Source organism: Xyrauchen texanus, chromosome 5 (genome assembly GCF_025860055.1).
Source record: "Xyrauchen texanus isolate HMW12.3.18 chromosome 5, RBS_HiC_50CHRs, whole genome shotgun sequence".
Lineage (NCBI taxonomy): Eukaryota > Metazoa > Chordata > Actinopteri > Cypriniformes > Catostomidae > Xyrauchen > Xyrauchen texanus.
The window spans coordinates 47138256-47162093 of record NC_068280.1 but is presented as its reverse complement, the minus strand read 5'-3'; the positions used below and the strand labels follow the sequence as shown (position 1 = coordinate 47162093).

Below are 23838 nucleotides of genomic sequence, written 5' to 3'. Positions count from 1 at the left end.
TATGATAAGACTTCCATCTTAATAATATCTTAGTCTCTATATCTGCAATATATCCCATTCTTTCTGCCTCTTTCTCCTACAGTGTGTCCTGGCACCGATAACAAGCTCAGTACACTGTCTGATTTGGACCAACAGTACAGAACTCTTCGCAAGTTCTACGAGAACTGTGAGGTGGTCATGGGTAATCTGGAGATCACCAGTATTGAACAGAACCGCAACCTGTCTTTCCTCAAGGTGAGTAACCACTGCTCAAGACAGACAGACAGACAGATTTTTTTTAAATATACCTGAAAATCTTTCTCAGAAATGGTTTGAATTTAGTTTTGCACCTTGGACAACTGTAACATTTTTACTAAAATTACATAAATTAACTAAATATAATGCACTGTTACTTGTGACTAACAACATAGAATAGGATATAAATATATACATTACAGATGATTAGTTGCGCTCAGTATGAGCCCTCTAATGACAACATTAGTGAGCTAGACATGATGCATTTCTGGATTTCAAAGGATGTTGGAGCTTTTAGCAGTGTTTTGTACAGGGACTTCAATTACAGGTAATACTGATGGCTAAATAGCTCTTTAAAATTTGCATTAATGGATATAACTCTTCTCACTGGTACCAAAGTTGGCTCATCTTTGCTTATATCTGCAGAAACAGAGCAACACACCTGTAAATGGATGGTTTGCACATTAAAACCAAGTGTGTTACTCATTTACAGAGAATTCTACCTGCTTTCGAGTCTCTAAATAGATTAATGCTTTTGTCACGAAAGTCAGTGCAAATGCATAATGTTCCTAATGCATAAGGATAATTAAATGGGGACTGCTAACATAGTATAGCGTGCATACAAAGCTTCAGATTCTCGTCAAAGTGTATAGTTTGAGGGAGGAATTAGTGCAATGTTTAAGGCAGGAAATAAGTATAATATGTTAAAGGTATAGTTGACTCCAACATTAAAATTATTTACTTAACATAATGTTGCTCTAAACTGGTATGACTCTTTTTTCTGTGGAACACAAGAGGTGATTTTTTTTGTCTTTACATTGTTTATGGTCCGTAATTTAAGGGAATAGTTATTTCAGTCAGTCAAACTGAAAAACAAAAACAAATAAAAACATACTAAAAGTAATCGAAACAAATCATATTACTTAAGTAATCTGCTTCAAATATGTTTGGTAGGTAGCTTTTGTATGCTAAATAGTCTCATTGTTTTAATATATTGATACCTGACATACAAATGGAAATCCACCTCAACAATCTCTCTAAAATGGTTTATAAATTTAATTTTCCAGTCATCACAAACAAATGATTGGTTCATCAGGATCAGGACAATGCAGTCTAATTGCTGCTTCACAAGCGATCTGGATGATATTTTATACCTGAGCATAGACGCTGAGAAACTTTAATAGAAACCATCCATATGCAAATATACTCTTAAAGGAATAGTTCACCCAAAAATGAATATTCTGTCATCATTTTCTCATCCTCGTGTTATTCCAAGCCTATAAGACAAAAAGGAGATGTTAGACAGAATTAACTCCTCAGAATCCATGAAAGAAAAGTCTTTAATACACAGAGGGTCACACCAAGACTTGTTTTCTTGCCTACGGGTCTCCATTGGGTAGCGAGGAGAGGTAGAAAGTGTTTCTTAATTGGAGATTGAAATGTGAGAAGAACTTTTACAAGGAAGAAAGATAAAATGACCTGAAAGATGTTGCTACACAGGTCTGTCTACCTCAGTGTGTACATAATGGATATATAAGTACTGCAGAGGCACAGCCACAAATGCAAGGAGGCAATTGTCTATGTCAGATCCTGATGTTAACATGACCTGGCAGCTCAGACATTGAGCCACTCTCGTATTCCCACTAAGCAGCCATGGAGGGAGCCAGCAGCCTGATTGATCAGATTTTAATGAAGAGTCAGTCAAACCCTGTAACATCATTAGCCGCTTCTGAAACGCTCAGGCCTTGACCAGGATACAACCTGACAGCCAACCATGGGTCTACTTGACAGGCCAAAGTGACACTACCTGCTGATACAAGCATTGATCTACAGATGCAGGTGTAGTATATTAGGTGCAGAAGAACAAACAATTAGGATACAATATGACTTGAATCTAGAAAACCCCACATTTCAACTCTGGAATTCCTCAACATCATAAATTAAAAGATTCAGCTAGGTGCCAGTGAGTCTAGTTGAGGCCTGCCTTTTAACATAAAATGTTCAAGGAGACTAAAACAGCATGATTTAAAACTAAAATGCCATTGGTCAGAGAGGACCCTCAACTCATGGGGCAGACTCAGCATGACTTTCGGAACTTTCACACAGAGCTAAAGGAGGTTTCCTTGTGAGTCCCTCCTGAATTACAATGAACAACACAATGACAGTTCTATGAATCTTTATTCTGGACAGTAACCAATTTTCTATGCTCCAACTTAATCATGAGACATCCTCTCTGTTCAGTATTCTGCAAACAGCAGCTAAAAAAGAAGTTCCTTTGTTTCATTCATTTAGTGACACATGAACACTTAAAAATTAGACATTTCCTGTGTCACATGCTAAAAAACTCATTACCAAGACACGTAGTTAAAGACCCTTGTGTTTGCACGATTCTAGTACTAAGACATCTCATCTTAATCCAGGAACATTTCACACAATGTCACAGTACTTTGCCGAGTTAACCTTATAAAATGCACGGATTGCATTAGGACCAAAATGTATACAATACCATGCCTTGCTAGATAATTCTCAAAATGATGTTATGACCTGTGATCTGTTTTATAAATGACAAATGAATGATTATAGCCTGATGTATGTGAAGTGATTTGTAATCACTTAAAACTGACAAATCGATGATTATAATCTTTAATCTTGTGTTACTCGTGTCATTTTAGTAAGAATGGTAAATATTCATGATAAAGCACATTATGTTTACTATCGTTGAGATTCTTTCTGCATTTCAGGAATGTTTGTTGATTAATCTGTGATATATTCAGCTGTATCCAAGATATAATATGCCTCTGATTGGCTTAGAGCCTCTATGGGTTGTGAACAAACCGAATGTGTTAAAAGGGAAGCCCGCAGCAACCCCCTCTAGTTCGGGCAGCTCCCTTCTGGGTAGATTAGATGGTAAGCAAACAATCAGTTCTCGAAGTCAGTGTGTTGAATGCAAGTGAAATGGACAAGAGCAAAGACTTGAGCAACCTTCTGGGATTGATTTGCACTTTTCACACCAAACTACATTCATCTCTAGAAGACAGAATTAGTCTCCTTCCTGTAGTATGATGGCTGCATGGTCTCATGGAGTTTATACTTGCATACTATTGTTTGTACAGATGAATGTGGTACCTTCAGGCATTTGTAAATTGCTCCTAAGGATGAACTAGGCTTGTGGAGGTGCACAATTATTTTTCTGGGGTCTTGACTGATTTATTTAGATTTTCTCATGATGTCAAGCAAAGAGGCTTGAAGATAGGCCTGAAAATACATCCACAGGTACATCTCCACTTCACACCTCACATCAAAAGATAATTGGCTAATTGTCTAAAGGCTTGACATAATTTTATGGAGTTTTCCAAGCTGCTTAAAGGCACAGTTAACTTAGTGTATGTACATTTCTGACCCACTGAATTTGTGATATAGTCAATTAAAAGTGAAACAATCTGTCTGAAAACAATTATTGGAAAAATTACTCATGACATGTACAAAGTAGATGTCTTTGTGGAGTGGTTAAAAAATGGGTTTTAATGACTTCAGCCAAAGTGTATGTAAACTTCTGACTTCAACTGTATATACTGTGTATATATATATATATATATATATATATATATATATATATATATATATATATATATATCAGGGTTTCCGTTGTCCGTAATTACCGGACATTGGCCGGTAAAAAATTAAATGTCTGACAAAATTAAATCTCTCCGGTCAAATTGTCCGATTAAAATTGCCTAATAATCCCGTCCCCCTAACACAATCTGAATTTGAGAATAAGCCTAAAATGTATAAAGCAAAAATACACCGATCTCTTGCTATGTTATAAAGGAACAGGCTCTATCGTTTGAAAGTTATGAAACAATATCGCATGCTGCATTTCAAATAAAGCGCACACCTAAAACGGCTGCAATATAGACCTAAACAACGAACGATTGAGTGAGACGTTTCAAATATGGCCAGGCCCAGGCAGACTAGCTTTAAAAGCTTTTTTCAGAGGCCAGACGATGGTGAATCAGGAACATCTCATTATAGATAGATCAGTGCTTCTAATCCGCGCATTCGTGCAGTTTTTTTTCTCTATCATCAAAACTGAATAGCCTATGTTCATCAGTGCATGGTTACAGTCTATATCAAGCAGGGACACGTTTGTGTGCATTTTATTTTGTGATTTCACCTGAATTAATAGAGAGTCTCCGCCATGGCGATAGATTGAAACACGCGTCCTAGTGGAGATTGCGCAACTCGTGCAGCGCGTCGTCCATGCAACTGATAGCAGCGGACACGAGCGCTCAGCTTGATTTCAAAAACAACAGATTTTAGCGCTAGATCTCTTATTTAATAACGGACTAAATGAATGATCTGCTAGTTAACTGGAGATGTTTTATTTATTTGTATTAGGTACATCCGTGCCTCAATGTTTCAAAAAGTGAATGTGTGTGAAACCACAGTAAAAAACAATTGCCGTTGATTGACGCCAATCGGACGTTCATGTTTTTTTTTTCGTCTATTTGAAAGTTAAGCTAATAATAATATGTTGCATTCTATACGGCCTGATTATGTCATTTTTTAAGTTACATAGACTGCCTCCAGTTTTCCTCAACTTGACTAATTAAGAGGCGATATATTTGACCGACATATCATCAAAATGTCCGTAAAACGAAACCTCTGCCGGTCACTTTGACTGGCACCATTTTTTTTCTAGCGGAAACTAATTGAATTAATAATTAATTAAATATTAACACGGTGTCCTGATTAATCGCGATTAAACACATATACAAATATTTGCAGAGAAAGAAAATAATCAGATAATTAAAATGCATTACATTCCTGTAGCAGAAGAGTTAATAATGATAAGGCAATACAAAAAGTGGCTTTAGAATTCAATGTATTGTTTACTACCATATTATTGATCATAAGTCAATCATTGGCATACAGTTCACAGCAATCCATTACACAAGTGAATTTGTCAATTAGTTGGAGATTTATTATGAGGGCTCGTTTAAGGGCCCGTCAATTTACACCTAAGTCAGACGTCTCGGGTGCATTGTGTCATAAACATAAAATGTTTAGGTCACTGTGTCAAGTTAAATATAGTTTAATACTCAATCTTTAAACACATCTTGAGATCCCTTAGATCCCATTTGCACTCCTTCGAGTGTTTTGAACTCAAGAATGTAACGCATGTTTGTTGTTGTGCCTACTGGAGTGTTTTCTTCACTGTATAAACTGCGCTTTGCTCATACAGCTGAAATTTCACTTACTGCCCTCTGGAGTAAACAGGTGGTACTACAAGCTTGTATTTCTCAGGAATCTTCCTTATTATTGTCCGTTGGCATGCGATTGTCCATTTGTAAAAAATTTTAACACGTTATTTTTTGTACACAAAAAAAAAATATTAATCGCACTGCATTAATGCGTTAAATCGACAGCCCTAATATATATATATATTTGTTTTTGTATATTATGTCTTTCAGCAGGACACTGTTGTTACTTTTATGCTGCAGCACTGCAACATAAAAACATGGCTGCGCACATAATGATAATCACATTTGCATCTTATCAACATAAGCAATCATTATAAACATATTATAATCACATTATATTTGTATAAACAAACTCTCCTCCAGTGCATCTGCTGTAAATATGCATTAAATACACATTAAATATGCTAGTGTTAGTCAGTAAAGTCTGAACGTACATGCAACAAGGTTGATTAATATATATATATATATATATATATATATATATATATATATATATATATATATATATATATGATATTAAAATGAAAAAAGAAGCAAAAAATGAACAAATAAAAAATATAAAACACTTAGTAGATTATGTCATTCAGCAGGACACTCTTGTCATTCACTGCTCACACCTTTTTGTATTTTTCTTCAATAAACCATTTATTTTCATTAAACTATTTTCTAGTTACATGCAACCATGTGCATGCTATATTGTTTTGATATTTCTATGTTGTGTAGGTTTTTCAGGTGATCCATACTCGTTGCATATGAATATTGAATTATGTTTCTGAATGCATTGCATATTCTGTGATAGCTTAGACACAGGACAACATTGCAGAATCCAGAAAGTGTGCTCACAGTGACAGCACTAGCAAGTGACTGACTCAACATAGTGAGGAAGTGACACAGATTGGAGTAGTGGGCAGCTTGGATCATGGAAACAGACATTGTACACAAATGAACCCATCTGTGGTGCAGCACTCTCTGTCTCCAACTTCCTACTACAGTAGTTGCTTTTCTAGTAGAAACATAATACTCAAAAAAAGTTGTCAAAAAGTCACCATTGGAGAGAAAAGATAACTGGTTCTGGGCTTGAAACATTATTTGTGGTTTTAGGCAGAAAAGCTAAGAAGTGATGAAGCAACTAATCGTGGATTTATACCTTTCCATTTTGTGCTGACATTACTAAGCCATTAAAAGAGAGAGACTGAGAAATATTGGTCAGAACCCACACACATGATTGATTGACACACACACACACACACACACACACACACACATACACACACACACACACATACACACACACACACACACGTTGCGTTTCCATGTTTTATGGGGACTTTCCATAGACATAATGGTTTTATACTGTACAAACTTTATATTCTATCCCCTAAACCTAACCCTACCCCTAAACCTAACCCTCACAGAAAACTTTCTGCATTTTTACATTTTCAAAAAACATAATTTAGTATGATTTATAAGCTGTTTTCCTCATGGGGACCGACAAAATGTCCCCACAAGGTCAAAAATTTCGGGTTTTACTATCCTTATGGGGACATTTGGTCCCCACAAAGTGATAAATACACGCTCACACACACACACACACACACACACACACACATGTTGGTCTACCTATCATTATGAGGACTTTCCATAGACATAATTATTTTTATACAGTACAAACTATAGATTCTATCCCCTAAACCAGGGGTGCATAATTATTTTGTTAAAGGGGCCACATCATGCTTTAAGTAAAGCATAAGGGGCCACATTGTATTAATTTTGAGATACAATGTTCTGCATTGATTTGTTTTTTGTATCTTTTAAGCCCAGAAATAGTTGACTAGCACAGATACACTTCAGAAAATTGCAATTGCCTAAAGTATTATATTGCTCTACAAAGTTTCTATCAGGCATTAAAAAACTGAAAGAAGGCTGAGCTTTTACCATCTCTACTTCCCTGTTAATGTATTATTCAATTTAACACTCTCTACATCAGGGGTCACTTTTAATAATAATAAAAAGACATTTATAGAACTTTTATGTTTAATGTTTGTGACAAAGCGGGCGAGTTTACCTCTTTTTTCTAAAACATTACCCGTTTACATGCTATAAGGGTCATGAGGCGGGTCTCCTCGATGGTTTGACTTTCAGCACACAACTGAATAACATAGGCTGCATGACTATGATAAATGATTACTGCAAGAGTAAGATTAACATACAGGTTTTGAAGGGACTTCAACATTTCTAAAATGCACAAATAAAAAATACATATACATATTTTTCTCTGGCTTTCTTTTGCTCGTATGTCAGTGATGCTGAGATCTACTTTTATATTTAATTTAATCACTGAGAAGGTTTACCTGCAAAATTAGTAGCACCAAACATCACAAGCAGCCTCAAGAATGGACACAGAGTAGCCGTGTAACACTTTTCCTTGAGCAGAATATCGCACTGCAGATCGCTAAGTTTGTTCAAAGGGGAAAGCGAGAGACAGAAAAAGTGCACTCGCGTACATGGTTCCCAGATTGCACAAAATAAGTATAACATTAGGTGGAATATTTCCAATTTGCACAAGTATAAATCTCAAACTGGGGGTGTTGCATCTCATATCTGGCAACCCTGAGCATGTTAAATGCTTGTGGAGACGCATTAGGTCCCAATGCATGTTAACTGAAATATCCAATGAAAAATGTTATACGATAAATGAGCCACGGGTCACATTAAACCATGTGGAGGGCCTGATCCAGCCCGCGGGCCGTAAATTGCCATTGACTTCCCTAAACCTAGCACAACCCCTAAACCTAACCCTCACAAAAAAGCTTTCTTTTTTTATTTTCAATAAAACATTGTTTAATATGTTTTTTAAGCTATTTAAATTATTGAGACACTAGAAATGTCCTCATAAACCACATTTATAGCATAGTACCCTTGTAATTACCAGTTGTAACCTAAAAAATTGTCCTCGTAAACCACATAAACCTGCCCACACACACACACAAACACACACACACACACACACACACACACACACACACACACACACACACACACACACACACACACACACACACACACACACACACATATATATCAGAAGATGTTATTCTAACTAATTGCCAGAGTGTCAAATTAAATTGGCATGGTATTTACATATGTCAGTGGAAGTGTGATGTCATTTGCTTTCATGAAGTGCTCAAAATGTGTTTATACCTGGTTGTACACACTTCAACGTCACCGGGTAGATGTCTCTTCATTTTTCCTCAACTATGTTTCCACAGCGCTGTTATCTTGTACTGTTTCCTCTTGGGGAGTGAGTTTAATAGTCCTGGCTATGCGATTATTTTATTAAAACGGCTGGCTTCTCTCCACCCATTTCCCTCTAATGCTGCATGAAATCCACTTGCTTTTCCTTTTAATTAGGATGTAATCAAAATCAGGGCCTGCCATTAATCAAAGCTGCTCGAACGGGAGGGGACTGTCCAGCTCACTAGTTTCATTACAGGTTTGTGTGTGTGTGTGTGTTTCAAGGTTGTGGCATTAAGCAAACTGAGACACAAGGAAGTCAGTCCTATTGGTTTGTCTGACACATTAGCACATTAGTTCACAACAAATTAATTGTATGGAAAATAAGTGCAGTGGAAATAACCTGTGAATGTATTGATATTTTACTGGAAAATGAAAGTAATGCATTTACATTCATTTTGCACTGCACTCATTTTTCTAATCAGTATTTTTGCCTTGTTTTCTTGCAAACATTTGTTTTTATACATTTTTAATTAAATATCTCAACACCTACAATTTAATTGTTTAAATGGATGCATTCATTTTCCTAATCATCATTTATGTCTCATTTTCCAATAAAATATATTAACATCTACAAATGAATTGCTTAAATGAACTGCACTAATTTTCTTTATCAGCATTTTAGTCTAATTTTCCAGTAAATATATCTTAACTCCCACAAAATAATTGTTTAAATGCACTGCACTCCTTTTTCTACTCAGCATTTATATCTCATTTTCCAGTAAAATATATTAACTTCCACACATGAATTGTTTGAATGCGCTGCACTCATTTTTCTAATTAGCAATTTTGTCTTATTTTCTTGTAGAAATATTGTTAAATGCACTGCACTCATTTTCCTACTATATTGTGTCATTTTGAACACAAAAATATATGAACATCCACAAATTGTTTGAATGCACTGCACTCAATTTACTAATCATAATTGTTTTTATCTAATTTTCTAGTAAAATACACTCACAAATTAATTGCACGCACTGCACTTATTTTTCTGATGTGTTTTTTGTCAAATTTTCTAGTAAAGATACCAATAAATAATATTACACCCACAAAAAAATATATATTTATTAAGAAGCAAAATTATTATAAAAGATATAAATGATAACATAAGATATAAAGCCTTGATTTGTAGCAAAATGTATTGAAGTTTCTGCTCTTTAAACAAAACAAATATATATATATATATATATATATATATATATATATATATATATATATATATATATATATATATATATATATATATAGCCTATATATGCATGCTTTCATGTTTATCTTGACTTAAGTTCTTATCTTCTATTATTGTATCCATTGTATTCCAGGGTAGTTATTGTGTCCTACTCCTCTCCATATCTATTTTCACCTACTAGATCTGTGCTGTACGGGCATGTCCTTTTCCAACAGGCAAATGAAACAGGGTGTAATTTAGAGATAATGCTACTTGACTTCTGTACCTCTCATTCACAGATGTAGATTTTCAGTACCTCCTCGCTTGCACTAAACTCTCTAAAAACACTTCAGGCTGACATAATGTCCCCGGTGAGAAAGAACAAGGGTTCAAGAGGGCTTATGGGAGAAAATGGTAATTGTGTCGGTGGGCTAATAGCACCGTCTTATTATCACGCTGCCCTGTCACTGTAACATTGTCAAAGTAGAGAGTTTTAATGTGGCCGCTAGTGCGCTAACATTAGCGTAATTACATCTTTTTTTTTATAGAAAATGAACACATTGCTAGATTAAATGTCTCTTTACCTTTTCGAAAAGCTACCAGAAGCTCAATTGTCTGTAGGCATATTAGTGTTTTCTAATTTCACTTTTTAACTTCCTTTTTGCTTGAAATGCTATGCAATAAAGGTCATTGTAATGGCTACTGTGGTCATATGTTCAAGTAACTTTCTTGTCATCACTTTTCTACCGAGGCATCTGGTGTCATTTTTAATGAAAGAAACGAGCCGAACGGTCAGCATTTCTGCAGAGCTCTATCTTTTACACTAGACAGTCAATTACTGTTTTCAAAGCCATTTTTCAAGGATCATACTGTATATCTGAGAGTAATGTTGCCATGATTTGAGTCAAACTTTGGAAAGATGTCTTAAATCATTTAAAGAAGGTAAAAGTTCTCATTTGTCTTCTGTGGATAGAATGGTTTTAAAGATTTCTGCCGTTTGGATTATCAACAAGAGGAAATTTAGTAGTGAATTACTTTTTCTTAATTCATTTAATTGCCAGTTATTATCTGAATAATAAGTAGTTTACATATTTTACTATAAAATGTATATACAAGCAAGAGTATTAACAGACATTTGATCTACTCTAACTACTGTACAGTACAACATAAACATGAGCGCCCATATTTTTTTATCTAGTCTCATTCAAACAATTAACCAAGCATGAAGCATTAACCTCTCTGATATCCTCATCTGTTTGGAAGAAAATGTAACCCACTTTTAGTGCCACACTATGGACATTTTGACTCAGAACTGCCTTTATACATATAAGGAACCACATAATGTAATATTGTAAAAAAAAATAATTCCCCATGAGATCATGCTCAAAAAATAAATCTCCTCTAAATCCATCTCAGATGGCAAAATTGGGGCCATAATCATACAGTGTGTACCAGGTTTCAGAAAGTGACTTGTGTCCTTTCAGGTTAACTGCTGTTATCTAAGTCTCATTATATCCAACAGTGGATTGGTAAGGTCTAAGAGGTGAAATAAATTCCTCACAGCGATTACAGACACCCGAAAATTATTATAGCTACATGAAAAGGTCTGACAATACCAACGACTATAATTGAATGCACAGCATTCGTTTGAATGATTCAACTGCGCATCTTAATCTGTCAAATTGGTCAGTATTGACCCTGACATTGATGAAGCTGATGTGTAATTAATGTACTAAATCAATTACACAATATCTAGAAGAAGCTTCTTGCTTGGGGAATTATTGTAGCACATATCTGATGTAGTATAGTCATTTCTAGGCAAACGATTAGTTCTTCAATGAATCACATTCAGTTTTTAATTTAATGCATTTAAATTTAAAGCTATATTCGGAACTGTATTTGTGGTTTGCATATTCAAAACTCTCTTCTGTGATTTGAGTGATTTGCCAATGTTTCTATAGATACCCGTAAAGGTCTTGATTGCCATTCAAATCAAGGTAATGATCGTCCGAAGCAGCATGCACTAGGCAAAATTCTATTATTTAAAATTCATGAGTTGTGGAAGGCCAAACTTTGCCTATAACATGCATTGTTATTGAAATGAGTATTCAATGCTGCTTAATTTGGCCCTCAAAATAGTTTTTTCATTTATGGATTTTTAATACTTTTAATAGTTTCGGAGCAAATATGCAGTGTCATGCCACTTGCCACATGGAGTGGAACAAACAGACTGCGTTTAACAATAGCGATTACATTTATATTGTTTTTCTTGGCCGCCCCTGCTCATAAAGACGCCTTCACCATATTCTGTCATCTAAAAAAATAGATGATTATGACCCTGAAACTGCTCTCGCTTCTCACTGCGCGGTGCTGTCGACTGCACTCCTCATTTACTGTCTCATATCTGCCTGTGAAAATGATTTCCTGCCACTAGTAACATCAGATGTTTTGTTTGTTCAAAATATTCTCCTGTTACTTTTCTCACTATCATAGGTGAAGATGTATTCAATAATGCTGTGTGCAAACTTTCATGATGTTTTTGGAATGTGACATCACACAGCCAATGAAACCCAAATCATAAAACCATTAGCACTCCAGATATTCACTGCTTGTTTACATTTAAAACATGCTTTTACTGAAACCCAGAGGAAAATTGCCACACTTTCATAACAATATGTCCCTAATAGCAACGTTATGCCTGCGCTATCATTTGATGGTATTTAGACTTAAAAATATAAAAATGCTAGATTTTTTAAATATAAAATAAGCAACATTTTTATTAATTTCACTTGTGAAAAAACATAAACTTCATTAATCTGACAAATTAAGAAAATATCAGATTGTGTCAGGCTTTTGAAGAAAATACATAACATGACATGAAATAACACTTATAGCAAGTAGGTGGCGATAGTGATCCATTGATATAGATGGACCTAGTCTCTGTAACTCAATGCTGAAACAAACTTATTTTCAAGATGTATTTAACAAGTTATAAATTTTGATATACTGTATACTTAGACAATATCAAAGACTATTATTTGTCAATTTTTATGCTTCTTTTTTAAACCACTTTTTTTTTTAAGTGAAAGTTCTTGCAATAATGCTACATTATGCTTTCATTCAAACTTGTGGTATTATGAAGAGAAGACATAAATCATTTTGTTTTTATAAATAATTATTTATTTGAGACATCAAACATCAAAATTCAACAACTTAATAGATTCAATTAATAAAAGTGTCAATAAAACAAATAGCAATATACAGATATGAACAACAATGAACAGTGATAATACAATTTGTGTACAAACAGGAGAGTTTGCAATTGCATACTTGCAATTGTTTACAAACATCAAAATTCAAATTGTTGACATGAGCAGAAATAATGTGGGGTCAGACTCTGACTTTGATCTGTATGTGCACGCGTGTGTGTATGTGCTGCAGTATGGCAGATTGATTGATTTTATTTTAGAAGTAAAATATAAAAAAGCTCTGTGTTATAGTCTCACCCATCCATTTTCTATGGCTGGCTAAATTTGACATGGAACAGTGTCATCAAATCAAGTCGATTTTGTGTGTGTGTGTGTGTGTGTGTGTGCAGTTATATTGCTATAACTGTATTTCTCCCCCAATATAAAAAAATAAATAATAAAAACTGGGTATTAATAATATAAAAAATAAGATATTGATATTTTATTTTATTTTGTGTGATACAAAAGTACTGACCTAGAAATATAAAGTTTGTCATAACTGTAAGTTGGTTTAACCAAACCTTGTCTGAAAGTTTAATGTAGTTTTAAATGCTTGAAGATAGAAATTTTGCATGTCTTGCTGTAAGAGAAAGAAGGAGAGCATCTTAAAGAAGATTAAAGGGGTTGTGTGTAAGTTTTGACTGTTGAAGTTTGGAATCATGAACATTCAAAAACAGACTCTTAGGTCATTTAAAAATGATGTTAATATAATCTAATCTAGGGGATTTGACTTACATGATGCCTTCACAGGTCTTTTCGATGGGAGAATAATAATGGTAGCCAAGCTGTTGAGTCATTGCAAACAGCATTTACGATAAAATGACCAAATGACCACTATTTATCTTTCAGCACTTTGCAGCTCTTACAATGGAGTGTAAGTCTTCAAAGGAGTCTTCAAAGGAAATAGGGATGATCACTTCTGAATGGAACGCACCTCATTACTCAGATGAGATAAATATTACATGGCAGCACGAGCCAAAACTGCCTAAACTTTCTATGAAAAGTCAAATGGGTCAAAATTACCCGAACAATAACGGAGGGTTAACTGGGCTCCGGTAGAAATAGCTCCTTAAAGAAACAAATTAGCATTTTTTACAGCGCAGTTTTTTAAAACATCTAGGTTTTTGATATATGACAGCATTTGGCAACTCCTACCAAATGTGTGGTCTTTTGAGTATCGGTATTCATGTATTCATAGTGTGTATGTCCTTTATAGATCACTGAACATTTACTACAGTTTACGTGCTTTCCTGTGACTTTTATGTTGGGAAGTGATTCAACAGAATATAGTCACTGTAGTGTGATAAAGGGAGCTGAGAAGAATAGTGAATAAGCTACTTTGCCCATTCCAAGTCTAGATCGCTCGAACATATGGCCGAGTCATTTCAGTGACTGCTATACCAATGTGACCCTCCACGCAGGCAGGATATGTAAGTTTTATGGTATAATTTGTTTCAAAAATTGCACAAAGTTGTACCATTTCGAATTTTCTTGCAAGGAAGTTATAAATACAGGGTCCACAATAATTAATATGACATGTTTATTTATATTTTTAAACTATATATACTATTTATAATATTTATATGACTTTTATAAACAGAGAATGGCCAGACAGGTTCAAACTGACAAAGTCTACAGTAACTCAGATAACTGCTCTGTACAATTGTTGGTGCTGTTTTTGCGGCATGAGGTGGACATAAACAACATTAGGCAGGTGCTTTTAATGTTGTGGATGATCAGTGTATATGCAAAATATGATTTCTTATCAATTATTCTTTGGATTTTGGAGGATAAATATTTTTAATCAGCTTTTGTAAGAATCCCACAATTGATTTGGTATGAATCTGCATTTTAGTCAAAATACAGCGTTATTGCTGACTACCACACCTGGAGTCGCAAGTTCAAATCCAGGGTGTTCTGAGTGACTCTAGTTGGGCTTCCTAAGCAACCAATTGGCCCGGTTGCTAGGGTGGGCAAAGTCACCTCCTCGTGGTCGCTATAATGTGGTTCTCGCTTTCGATAGGACACGTGGTGAGATGTGCGTGGATGCCGCGGAGAATTGCGTGAGCTTCCACACACGCTAGGTCTCCGCGGTAACACGCTCAACAAGCCACATGATAAGATGCGTGGATTGACTGTCTCAGACGTGGAGGGAACTGGAGGACCTAGAGTGCATTGGGAATTGGGCATCCCAAATTGAGGAGAAATGGTAAGAAAAACACAAAAAAATAAAACTAAGAATAAAACAACGTTATTAGTGTAATTTTAGTAAAACCATGGTGCAAATTAGTTTGTGAGTGTATGAGAACTTTAAAGCCTTAAGGGTTTCATTTTCAAGCCTTCTGCATTAGTTCAGCAAGGTAGACTCACAGAAATTAATTTGCTAAAGAAAACTCACAGCTGCTGTGCTTATGCATAATAGTTTGTGAAAGAGAGGTTTGCCAAAATCTTCACAGACATATAGTATAAACCAGCTTGGACTTAATTTAGAAATAAGTTGCTAATTGTTTACTTTGTGCTAATATGGCTCAAATCAATTATACATTGCAGTGGCGAAGTCCAATTGCAAATACAGAACAGAGTCATAATCATATTATACAAGGTTTATTTGAATAAGGCTGTTTTCTTAAGAAAGTCTATTAAAAAAAAATCACAAACAGGCTTGTACTGGGTTTTCTTTTTATTTCTTGTCAGCTAAGGCACTGGTCCGGTGAATTGTTTTAATACTAAAGAAGGGCAGGAAAACAAATTAGTGTCAAAGTAAACAGTGTTATGAGAGAAGGTTGCAAAAAGCAAAGTAATCCTCCTATAATTAAACAAAGTACATTAGAACTAAATTAGAAATTCTGTCTATGGCCTGGAGGCCTGTCTTCGATTTTGGAGGATAGTTGTTTTGTTGCAAGGTAACTGAAATTGGCGATGACAACAACAATGGTTGCAGACTCATTAGTGGTGTTTGCCAAGCCAAATTTCACTTTTGCTATTGCTCATACTTAGGGTTAGAGACTTGTACAAACACTTAACTCTAACTATTTAAGAACTTTCTACACCAATTTTAGCCATAACCTTTGAAGTCAGATGTCAGGTCAAGGTCTGACAGTGTCAAGGACTGACAGTACTGCTTTATCACATTCACTTCTATTGCATGAAATAGACCTGTCCTCGTGGCTGCTAATGATATGCAGTAAGAAAAAGAGATTGTATGTCAATATGACTGATGTGAGTGGAGAGGGAGGGTCCAGTGGTCTCTTGGGCCATTATCTCTTCAAATTATATCAAAGCTATCTGATGAGTCGACTAATAGGCTTGATGATGAAGTCATATATAGAGGACTAAAGATAGTAGTTAATGTCCTCAACAGAGAAATATGCTGAATCATAATAATAATAATAACTATTGTGTTTTCTGAAATGATTTATGTTTAAAAAACTAAATAAATTAATTAATGTTTTGATTAGATAAATCACATAAAACATGTGAATAATTGTCCCAATAAGATAAACATGTAGTTTATTTATCTTTGTAATAATTTATTTTATCCATTCAGTTTTTCTACCTGTATTAATTTATTATTATTTTAATAATCATATTTTATTTTAGATTTTAGATGTATTTCTGTAGTTACAAATTTATGCTCATGTTTATTTATTACCAGATTTATGTATTATTTTATTAATATATATATAATAAATATGGAAATTTAATTAAATTAACTGACTTAAAAAATTGATAAAAGAGCTAATTATTATAAATATTCTGTAAGGTTTGTAGAAAATGAATGACATTTACCTTTAAAAATTAAAAATTTATATAAACAATTTTGTAAAACATTTATTTTTGTTTCAAAATAATCATTGAAAGTAATTTCAATCTGTCATATTTTTTTGTTAATTAATTAATCAATTAATTAATTCCTAAATTAATTAATTGATTAATACATGTATTTATTTGTTTATTACATTTTTTGTCTTTGTATCTCTGCAGTCTATCCGGGAGGTGACAGGTTACGTGTTGGTGGCTCTGAACCAGTTTGACTATCTTCCACTGGAAAACCTGCGGATCATCCGCGGCACTAAACTCTATGAAGGACGTTACGCGCTGGCTATCTTTCTCAACTACAGACGAGATGGCTACTTTGGTCTTAGACAACTCGGACTCAAGAACTTGACAGGTATAGTTTGTTCAATTGTGTCTGCTTTGTTTGAAGCTGCAGATATAATAATGATGCGTTCATGACATGCTGGAATTACTGGAAGTATAACGTCTCCATTGAACTTGTAATCACAGGATGGAAACTTTTTTTATGAAATCTACGACTTCCGTTGTGGCATTATGTTAAAACAATATCTTTAAATAAACATTTTAAATAAATAAAAAATATCCTTTTTCAAATATATATATATATATATATATATATATATATATATATATATATATATATATATATATATATATATATATATACATATACATATTTTAGAATAAAGTGTAAACATTGCAGGAATATAGACTTTATTCTCAAACCATTACAAATTTTTGCTCATTATGTTGCTACTTTATTATCTATAAAAAACAAAAATAGTATTTTATTTTGACGTGGCACTAAAAAAACACTGTAATTTAAAGCCTGAGGTAATTAATTTCCGACACTGAAGGCAGCATTTTTCAGCAGGGTTGTTTGTCGATATGCCCATGTGATGAGGAGGAGGGCATGGCCAGGCATCCACCTTGAAGGCCCAGCCATGCCCTCCTCCTCATCACAGTCCCATAGAGGATATAATTAGTAAATAATCACCTTATGACATGGAAAATATAACCTTGCTAGTGGCATGGCTAGTTTAGCTATATGGCTAGTTAGCTTTGTATATAGTATTTTTTATTATGTTTTGATGATGACTATGCTGTATATATGCTATGCTCATATGTTGTATGTGACTATGTGCTGTGCTCTTAAAGTAGTTAAAAATATATTAGGGACTGTTATATGTGAACATATGTCTGGTAAGATTTGCACTAACAATGCCTCTCATGCTGTGCAGTGTGGGAGATATGCTAATCATGCTAATCATATCTCTTACAGTAGGCCTGTATAAATTAGCCACTCTTCATTATGTGACTGCTTAATTTTGTTTATCTTATCAGCTGATTATATGGATCATTTGAACATATTTTACAGGCATCTGGCCCACTAACATTTTTCCTTTTTTCCTGTCTTGCTAAGTTGCCTCATAGGGAAAGTTGCATTAGGAGCATAATATCCTACGCTCCATAATTTAGCAATAAAATCTTAGGACAATATGTCCATATCCCTGCTGGGATGTATAAAGATATATAGGGAAACAAAAACAGATATAGAATAAAAAAAATAAAATAAAAAAACAGCAGACAAAAGAGGATGTCTGTCTCAGAGGAAAATGGAAAATAGCCAGAGGCGTTATAGCCTAATGGTTGTGTGACTTCCTGATGACTCATGAAGGAGCTCAGCAGGTAGTACAGGGTCGCAGCAGGTGAGCGACAGGAAGTTAAGACCACGTATATTTAATCAGAAATATGGCTTTACCACCTTAATGGCTGATTAAATGATTAAATATCTCAGTATAGAGATAAATAGAACATTGGAACATCTTACTGTCTTCACTTATTTTATTCTGCACAAAATGTCCATGCAATGAATTTTAATTTTAATGACATTTTATTTTGGTGGAAACAAGGATAATTAATAAATATTACAAACAGCCCCCTAAGTGTTACTGCAATGGCATGGTGTGTTAAGGTGGTGTGGATGTGCTTTTTTTCGTTTCCGGTTCGTTTCCAACTTTTCTCCCACTTTTCCCCATCCTGTTTCCTGTTTTCACTCTTAATATTTCCAATAATACTACTTATAATAATCAATAAAAATGTATATAAATGTTGATTTGGTCATAGTGACAGTCGGGTAGTTGAAAGAAAGTTTTGATCTAGGTAAAATTAACCATGGTTTTTCTAGAGTAATATTGCAGTAACCATGTTTTTTGGCAGAAGCCAAAGTTTTAATACTACTAACTATAGTATTACTACAGATATATTCAGGGTTGGGGTGGGTTACTTGTAAATCTAATCTGTTACAAATATGGATTATTTAGTAAGAATGTAATCAGTAATGTAATCCAGTTACATCAACAATAAACTAATGTAATCAGATTATTTTTAGTTGCCTCAAGTTCGCATGTGAATAAAGTCAAGAGAAAAGCAATATGTCCTCGAAGACTTATAATCATGCCTTCTGAGTGCGAACAAACTCTGTTTTTATATACAAGACAAAAAACATGAAATACAGGGACACTGCCTCCTTATTAGGAAAACAGAATATGTTAGAACAGAACAGCTCAGCGTTTTTCACCAAATCAGGTGAGTCCTCTGTCTGTTACAGAAAATGGTTTATTTTCTCATCAAGCAAATACAGTTAGAACAGATGCACTGAATTATTCCTTGGTTAACATTAAATCAAATCAGGCAGGATATACCTCAGATTCAAAAACACTACCAAGTTCAATTCTGCAATGTGTTGCATTTTGCATGTAGAATAATTGGCACCAACCATTCATTAAATTCCGACTGCAATAGGTAGATCACAGGCTTTCTTCTTCATCATCATAATTATTATTATTAATGTAGCATATGTCCTCTACTTCCTCATGATCCACAGTCAAACATCAACAGCTAACGTTTATGGGTGGTTCTATGTTTAAAGAGGATTTTAATGACAATAATAATAATAATAAAGAAAGAAGGAAAATCGTGTTTTAAAGAATAGATCGAAATAGATTTAAACTAGTTTTGTGTCTTGATTTACCTATTCCTACTTTATATGAGTTTTAAAATGTTACATTTGCCAGTTATTCTCCATCACCCATACTTTTAAACTGTTCTTAACAATATATTTATAATAAGTATCAAAATCAAATAAATTATCCATTGTACTTTCCTCCTAAGAACTTAATAACATTCTCAATGCATTTAGTATTCATGTGTACAATCTGGATTTTTTTAACAAATAAAAAAATAAAAAATGCTGTCCCAATTACTGTTGTCATTACAACATGATCACATTTCAACAACATTTCAACAATTTTAGAGTTTCAACTGAAGTTAAGATGGAAATGAGAAGTCACACTAAAGTTTCGACAGTAGGCATCTTGTGTAGCCGCAATACTGGACGTTCGGGGTAGTGGTCGTTTATCCACTTCTGTTCCTGATCCTGCGAAAACGATCAACAGATGGTCGGACGGCGTAAATAGGAAATATGTATGACAAATTTGAGCTATCCTAGCTAATGTGATTTTCGTGTGGGTCGTACCTTTAAATGCTTCTTTAAATTATATGTTGGGTCCTTGGAAAATCACTACATCTTCACAATTGGAAGGTAGCCTCTAAATTGCACTGAACTGTAATGTTGTTTCCCTTTTCTCAATTGAAGAGATAAGAATGTTGGAACATATTTCTCTAGTGGCCATTGTGATGAAACTGCCCTTTAAGGTGCACTCAGCGATTCCTGAGAAACACTGATGATATTCAAACTCAACCGCCAAAACAAACACTCCCCTCCCCTTCAGTGCTCCTTTGGAAGCTCTGCCCCCCTTGCTACAAGGCAAATGCCATCCCCTCGCATCCCCCCTCAACTTCAGCAATGACTATGATTTACAAACTACCATGGTCATAGTATGGTTACTAAAACCATGATACATTTTTGTAAGGGAATTTTAGGGTTACGTTTTGGGGTAGGGGTTGGTGTAGGGTGTCTGTGGGACTCTACGTAAACCCAATAAACATGCTGCAGTGATGCCACTATAATTCTTGGAATGCATGGAATATTCTGAATAGATTCACTCTATTAAGAATTTATATCTCTATGGAGCATTAAAATATTTTTGGAATAAAGGATAAACCAGATAATTCCCTTAATCGTAAATGTACAAACTTAACATGCGCACACCAAGGTCGCCACACCTCTCCATCCCGGGTGCCATTGTATCCTCTCAACCCCCCGCCCCCACAGTCCGAAGATATAAAAATGCTGCCCGAACATTTATGTGCCACCACAGACTGACCGATTGCCCCTTCCTGGCCACCCCTTTGAAAAACTCCTGGCTCCTCCCCTGAGAAATGTGACAACCTAATAACTTTTCAAGCTTTAGGATTAGTTATTATAATAGACTACAAATAATGTATGTAAAGTCCTTAAGACTGTTCAAACATTGGATTATATACTGTATACTGTATCTTTTTTGCTTAAATATGTTTAAGTAATTACTTTGGGGGTCTTACTTTATATAAGGTGTCTTTAACAGCTATGTTCTAACTTTAATGGTTGGGATAGGGTTAGGTTTAGGTTAACAGTGTAACTACAGATTTAATTAAATGCAGGTACTGTAAGTACAATGCAGCAACGCACATGTACACAAGAAGTAGATTGCAGCAAGTGCTTAAGTACATAGTAGTTAAAGACACCTAATATAAATTGGGCAATTTTTTTATTCAGATGTTTTAGAAGTGTTCATTTGGGGTATTGTTTTCATTTTGCTGCAGTTATAAAAATATAAAGGCACTTAAAAAAAATCTACGAACATAATGTTCTAACTCAGAGTTTCAGAAAAAAATGTACACTATTTATGGTACTACAACAGAGTCCTTCATAAAACGAACTAAAATATATCATAACCTCATTTATAAGCACGAACATACAAGAGAAAGTTGGCGAAGGACTTTGGTCATGTAAGAATAAAGATGCAAATTTGTCTTCTTTAGGATTTTTCGGTGCAGTCTTTTAATCATTTATTTTAACATGTTATTTTTCGACCCCTCCAGCTTTCTTGGTTAAGTCTGATTCTTGAGGCAGCATTAGCTATGTTTGTGCAATTTCAGATATGAGTTTTAAGAGATGAAATTTCTCCTCTGCCCCTTGAGATTTTCGGCACATTGATGAAATATGGGCCCTTTGATTACAGCACCACTGTTGCCGTGTGCTCCCCTCTCAAGGTTCTCTTATACAGTTCCGAAGTATGATCAATAGCTTTCATAAGCAGCTTGATACAATTATGGACTTAATCTTATTTTCTGTGGTCTTCCTTTAAAATATTCCTCTGTTTTTTATGTGTGTCCTTTCAGATGACCTCTGCTGTAACCATCAGCTACATGAAGGACTTAGGCTGCATTCACACAGTCAGTGTTTGAAATTGACAACTGTATTTATAACAGCTGTGTCTTGTGAATTGTTCTGTTTATACAACAGCATTTGAGCAGCTCCAATACTCTTTGTAATAAACAAAGTCAAGCCCATTTTCTATAAAACCAGCTTCAAGCTGGTTTGATGGCCTTGGCCGGTTTAACCCCTTAAACCAAAGGAGGGTGCTATAATGCGAAAGAAATTACCTACTTATGCAAGTACTTATATAAGTCTACTTATATGTAACCCCACTTAAAAGTGAAGTCACTATATAGATGTCTACACACACTAATATATATGTTCAGGTACATTTAAACACATTCTGAGAATAATTCCCTTTTATTCTTATTTGTATACAGCTATATACACAGTAAAGAGAGTGCTTCAGTTAATACTCTTTTCCTTCATGTTTTTATAACTATTTATATGGGTTCAAAAGTAAAAATAAGCATAAGTATTTGCAAGAGTGTATGTTTCTTTAAGAAACCCCGTGCAGACATTAAGGCCGAAACATACTTCACGCATGTACACAAACGCAGACGCGAGTGCTTGGCCAACGCATGGTCTGGTTGTATGGAAAGCCAAGAGGGTCAGAATTCACCTGTTTTGTATCGCTGTATTAAGCTTTGAAACGCTGTTTTTAAAACGCCGTGATGCTTCAAGTAAATGGCATTAGGTGTTACATAAACGCCGTTCGCCGTCATGCGTTCAGTAAACGCCACATGCCGTTTGGTGTTATTGTAGTGCTTCATGTAACTTAAAAACCGCATTCATTTGCTCAACTCCACCTCTATCGCGTTTGAGCTTTCTACGGCAAGTCGGAGGATTCAAATCATTAACTGCAATTAACAGATTTATTTTGTTTCACAGTGCAAACACACTTTAAATGACTGCTCTCGACTTTTGTTGACTGAAATTCCAGTACCTGGTGTCCTTCTGTCATCACTTAATAGGTAAGAACTTTTGTCTCCGCTGCCAAAACTGTTTGTTTAACTATTCACACAGAATTTGACTCAGGGTTTGAGTTCAGGTTTAACTGCTAGGTGACTAACTAAGTTGGCTATTGGTTTTCACAAATTTTGTAAGCTAAATAAAGTATCAAATTCTTTCAAAACGTTAAAAAATATTATTAATGATTACAGACTTCTGAAAAGTTGTGTGTGTGTGTGTGTTGCAAGTATTGGAAAACCTTTGATGTACTCATTCTCATAATTATTTATACATTATATTTACATTTTCAGAATTTCAACCATGCAGAGGAGTCTGGAGTGGGCAAGGGGGAGGCATATAAATGCTCAGGCTGAAGATTAAATAATCCATGGGATAACAGAGTTTATTCAGATGGTTCAGAATTTAGACAGGAGAACACATGAAGGAAAATGACATCACACTAAAATTAAACTCATTCAAATATATATATAAAAAAGC

At 34.7% G+C, this 23838-nt stretch overlaps 1 protein-coding gene across 1 annotated transcript in view; it reads left to right on the top strand.

The window, feature by feature from the left end:
• The window catches only part of LOC127643565 (receptor tyrosine-protein kinase erbB-4-like), a 127198-nt gene that overhangs the window by 30443 nt on the left and 72917 nt on the right, over nucleotides 1–23838 (top strand). The window contains exons 2-3 of the mRNA XM_052126349.1: nucleotides 83–234; nucleotides 17193–17379. Of these exons, the coding sequence (XP_051982309.1) occupies nucleotides 83–234; nucleotides 17193–17379 (339 nt within the window). The remainder of the gene's footprint in view (nucleotides 1–82; nucleotides 235–17192; nucleotides 17380–23838) is intronic.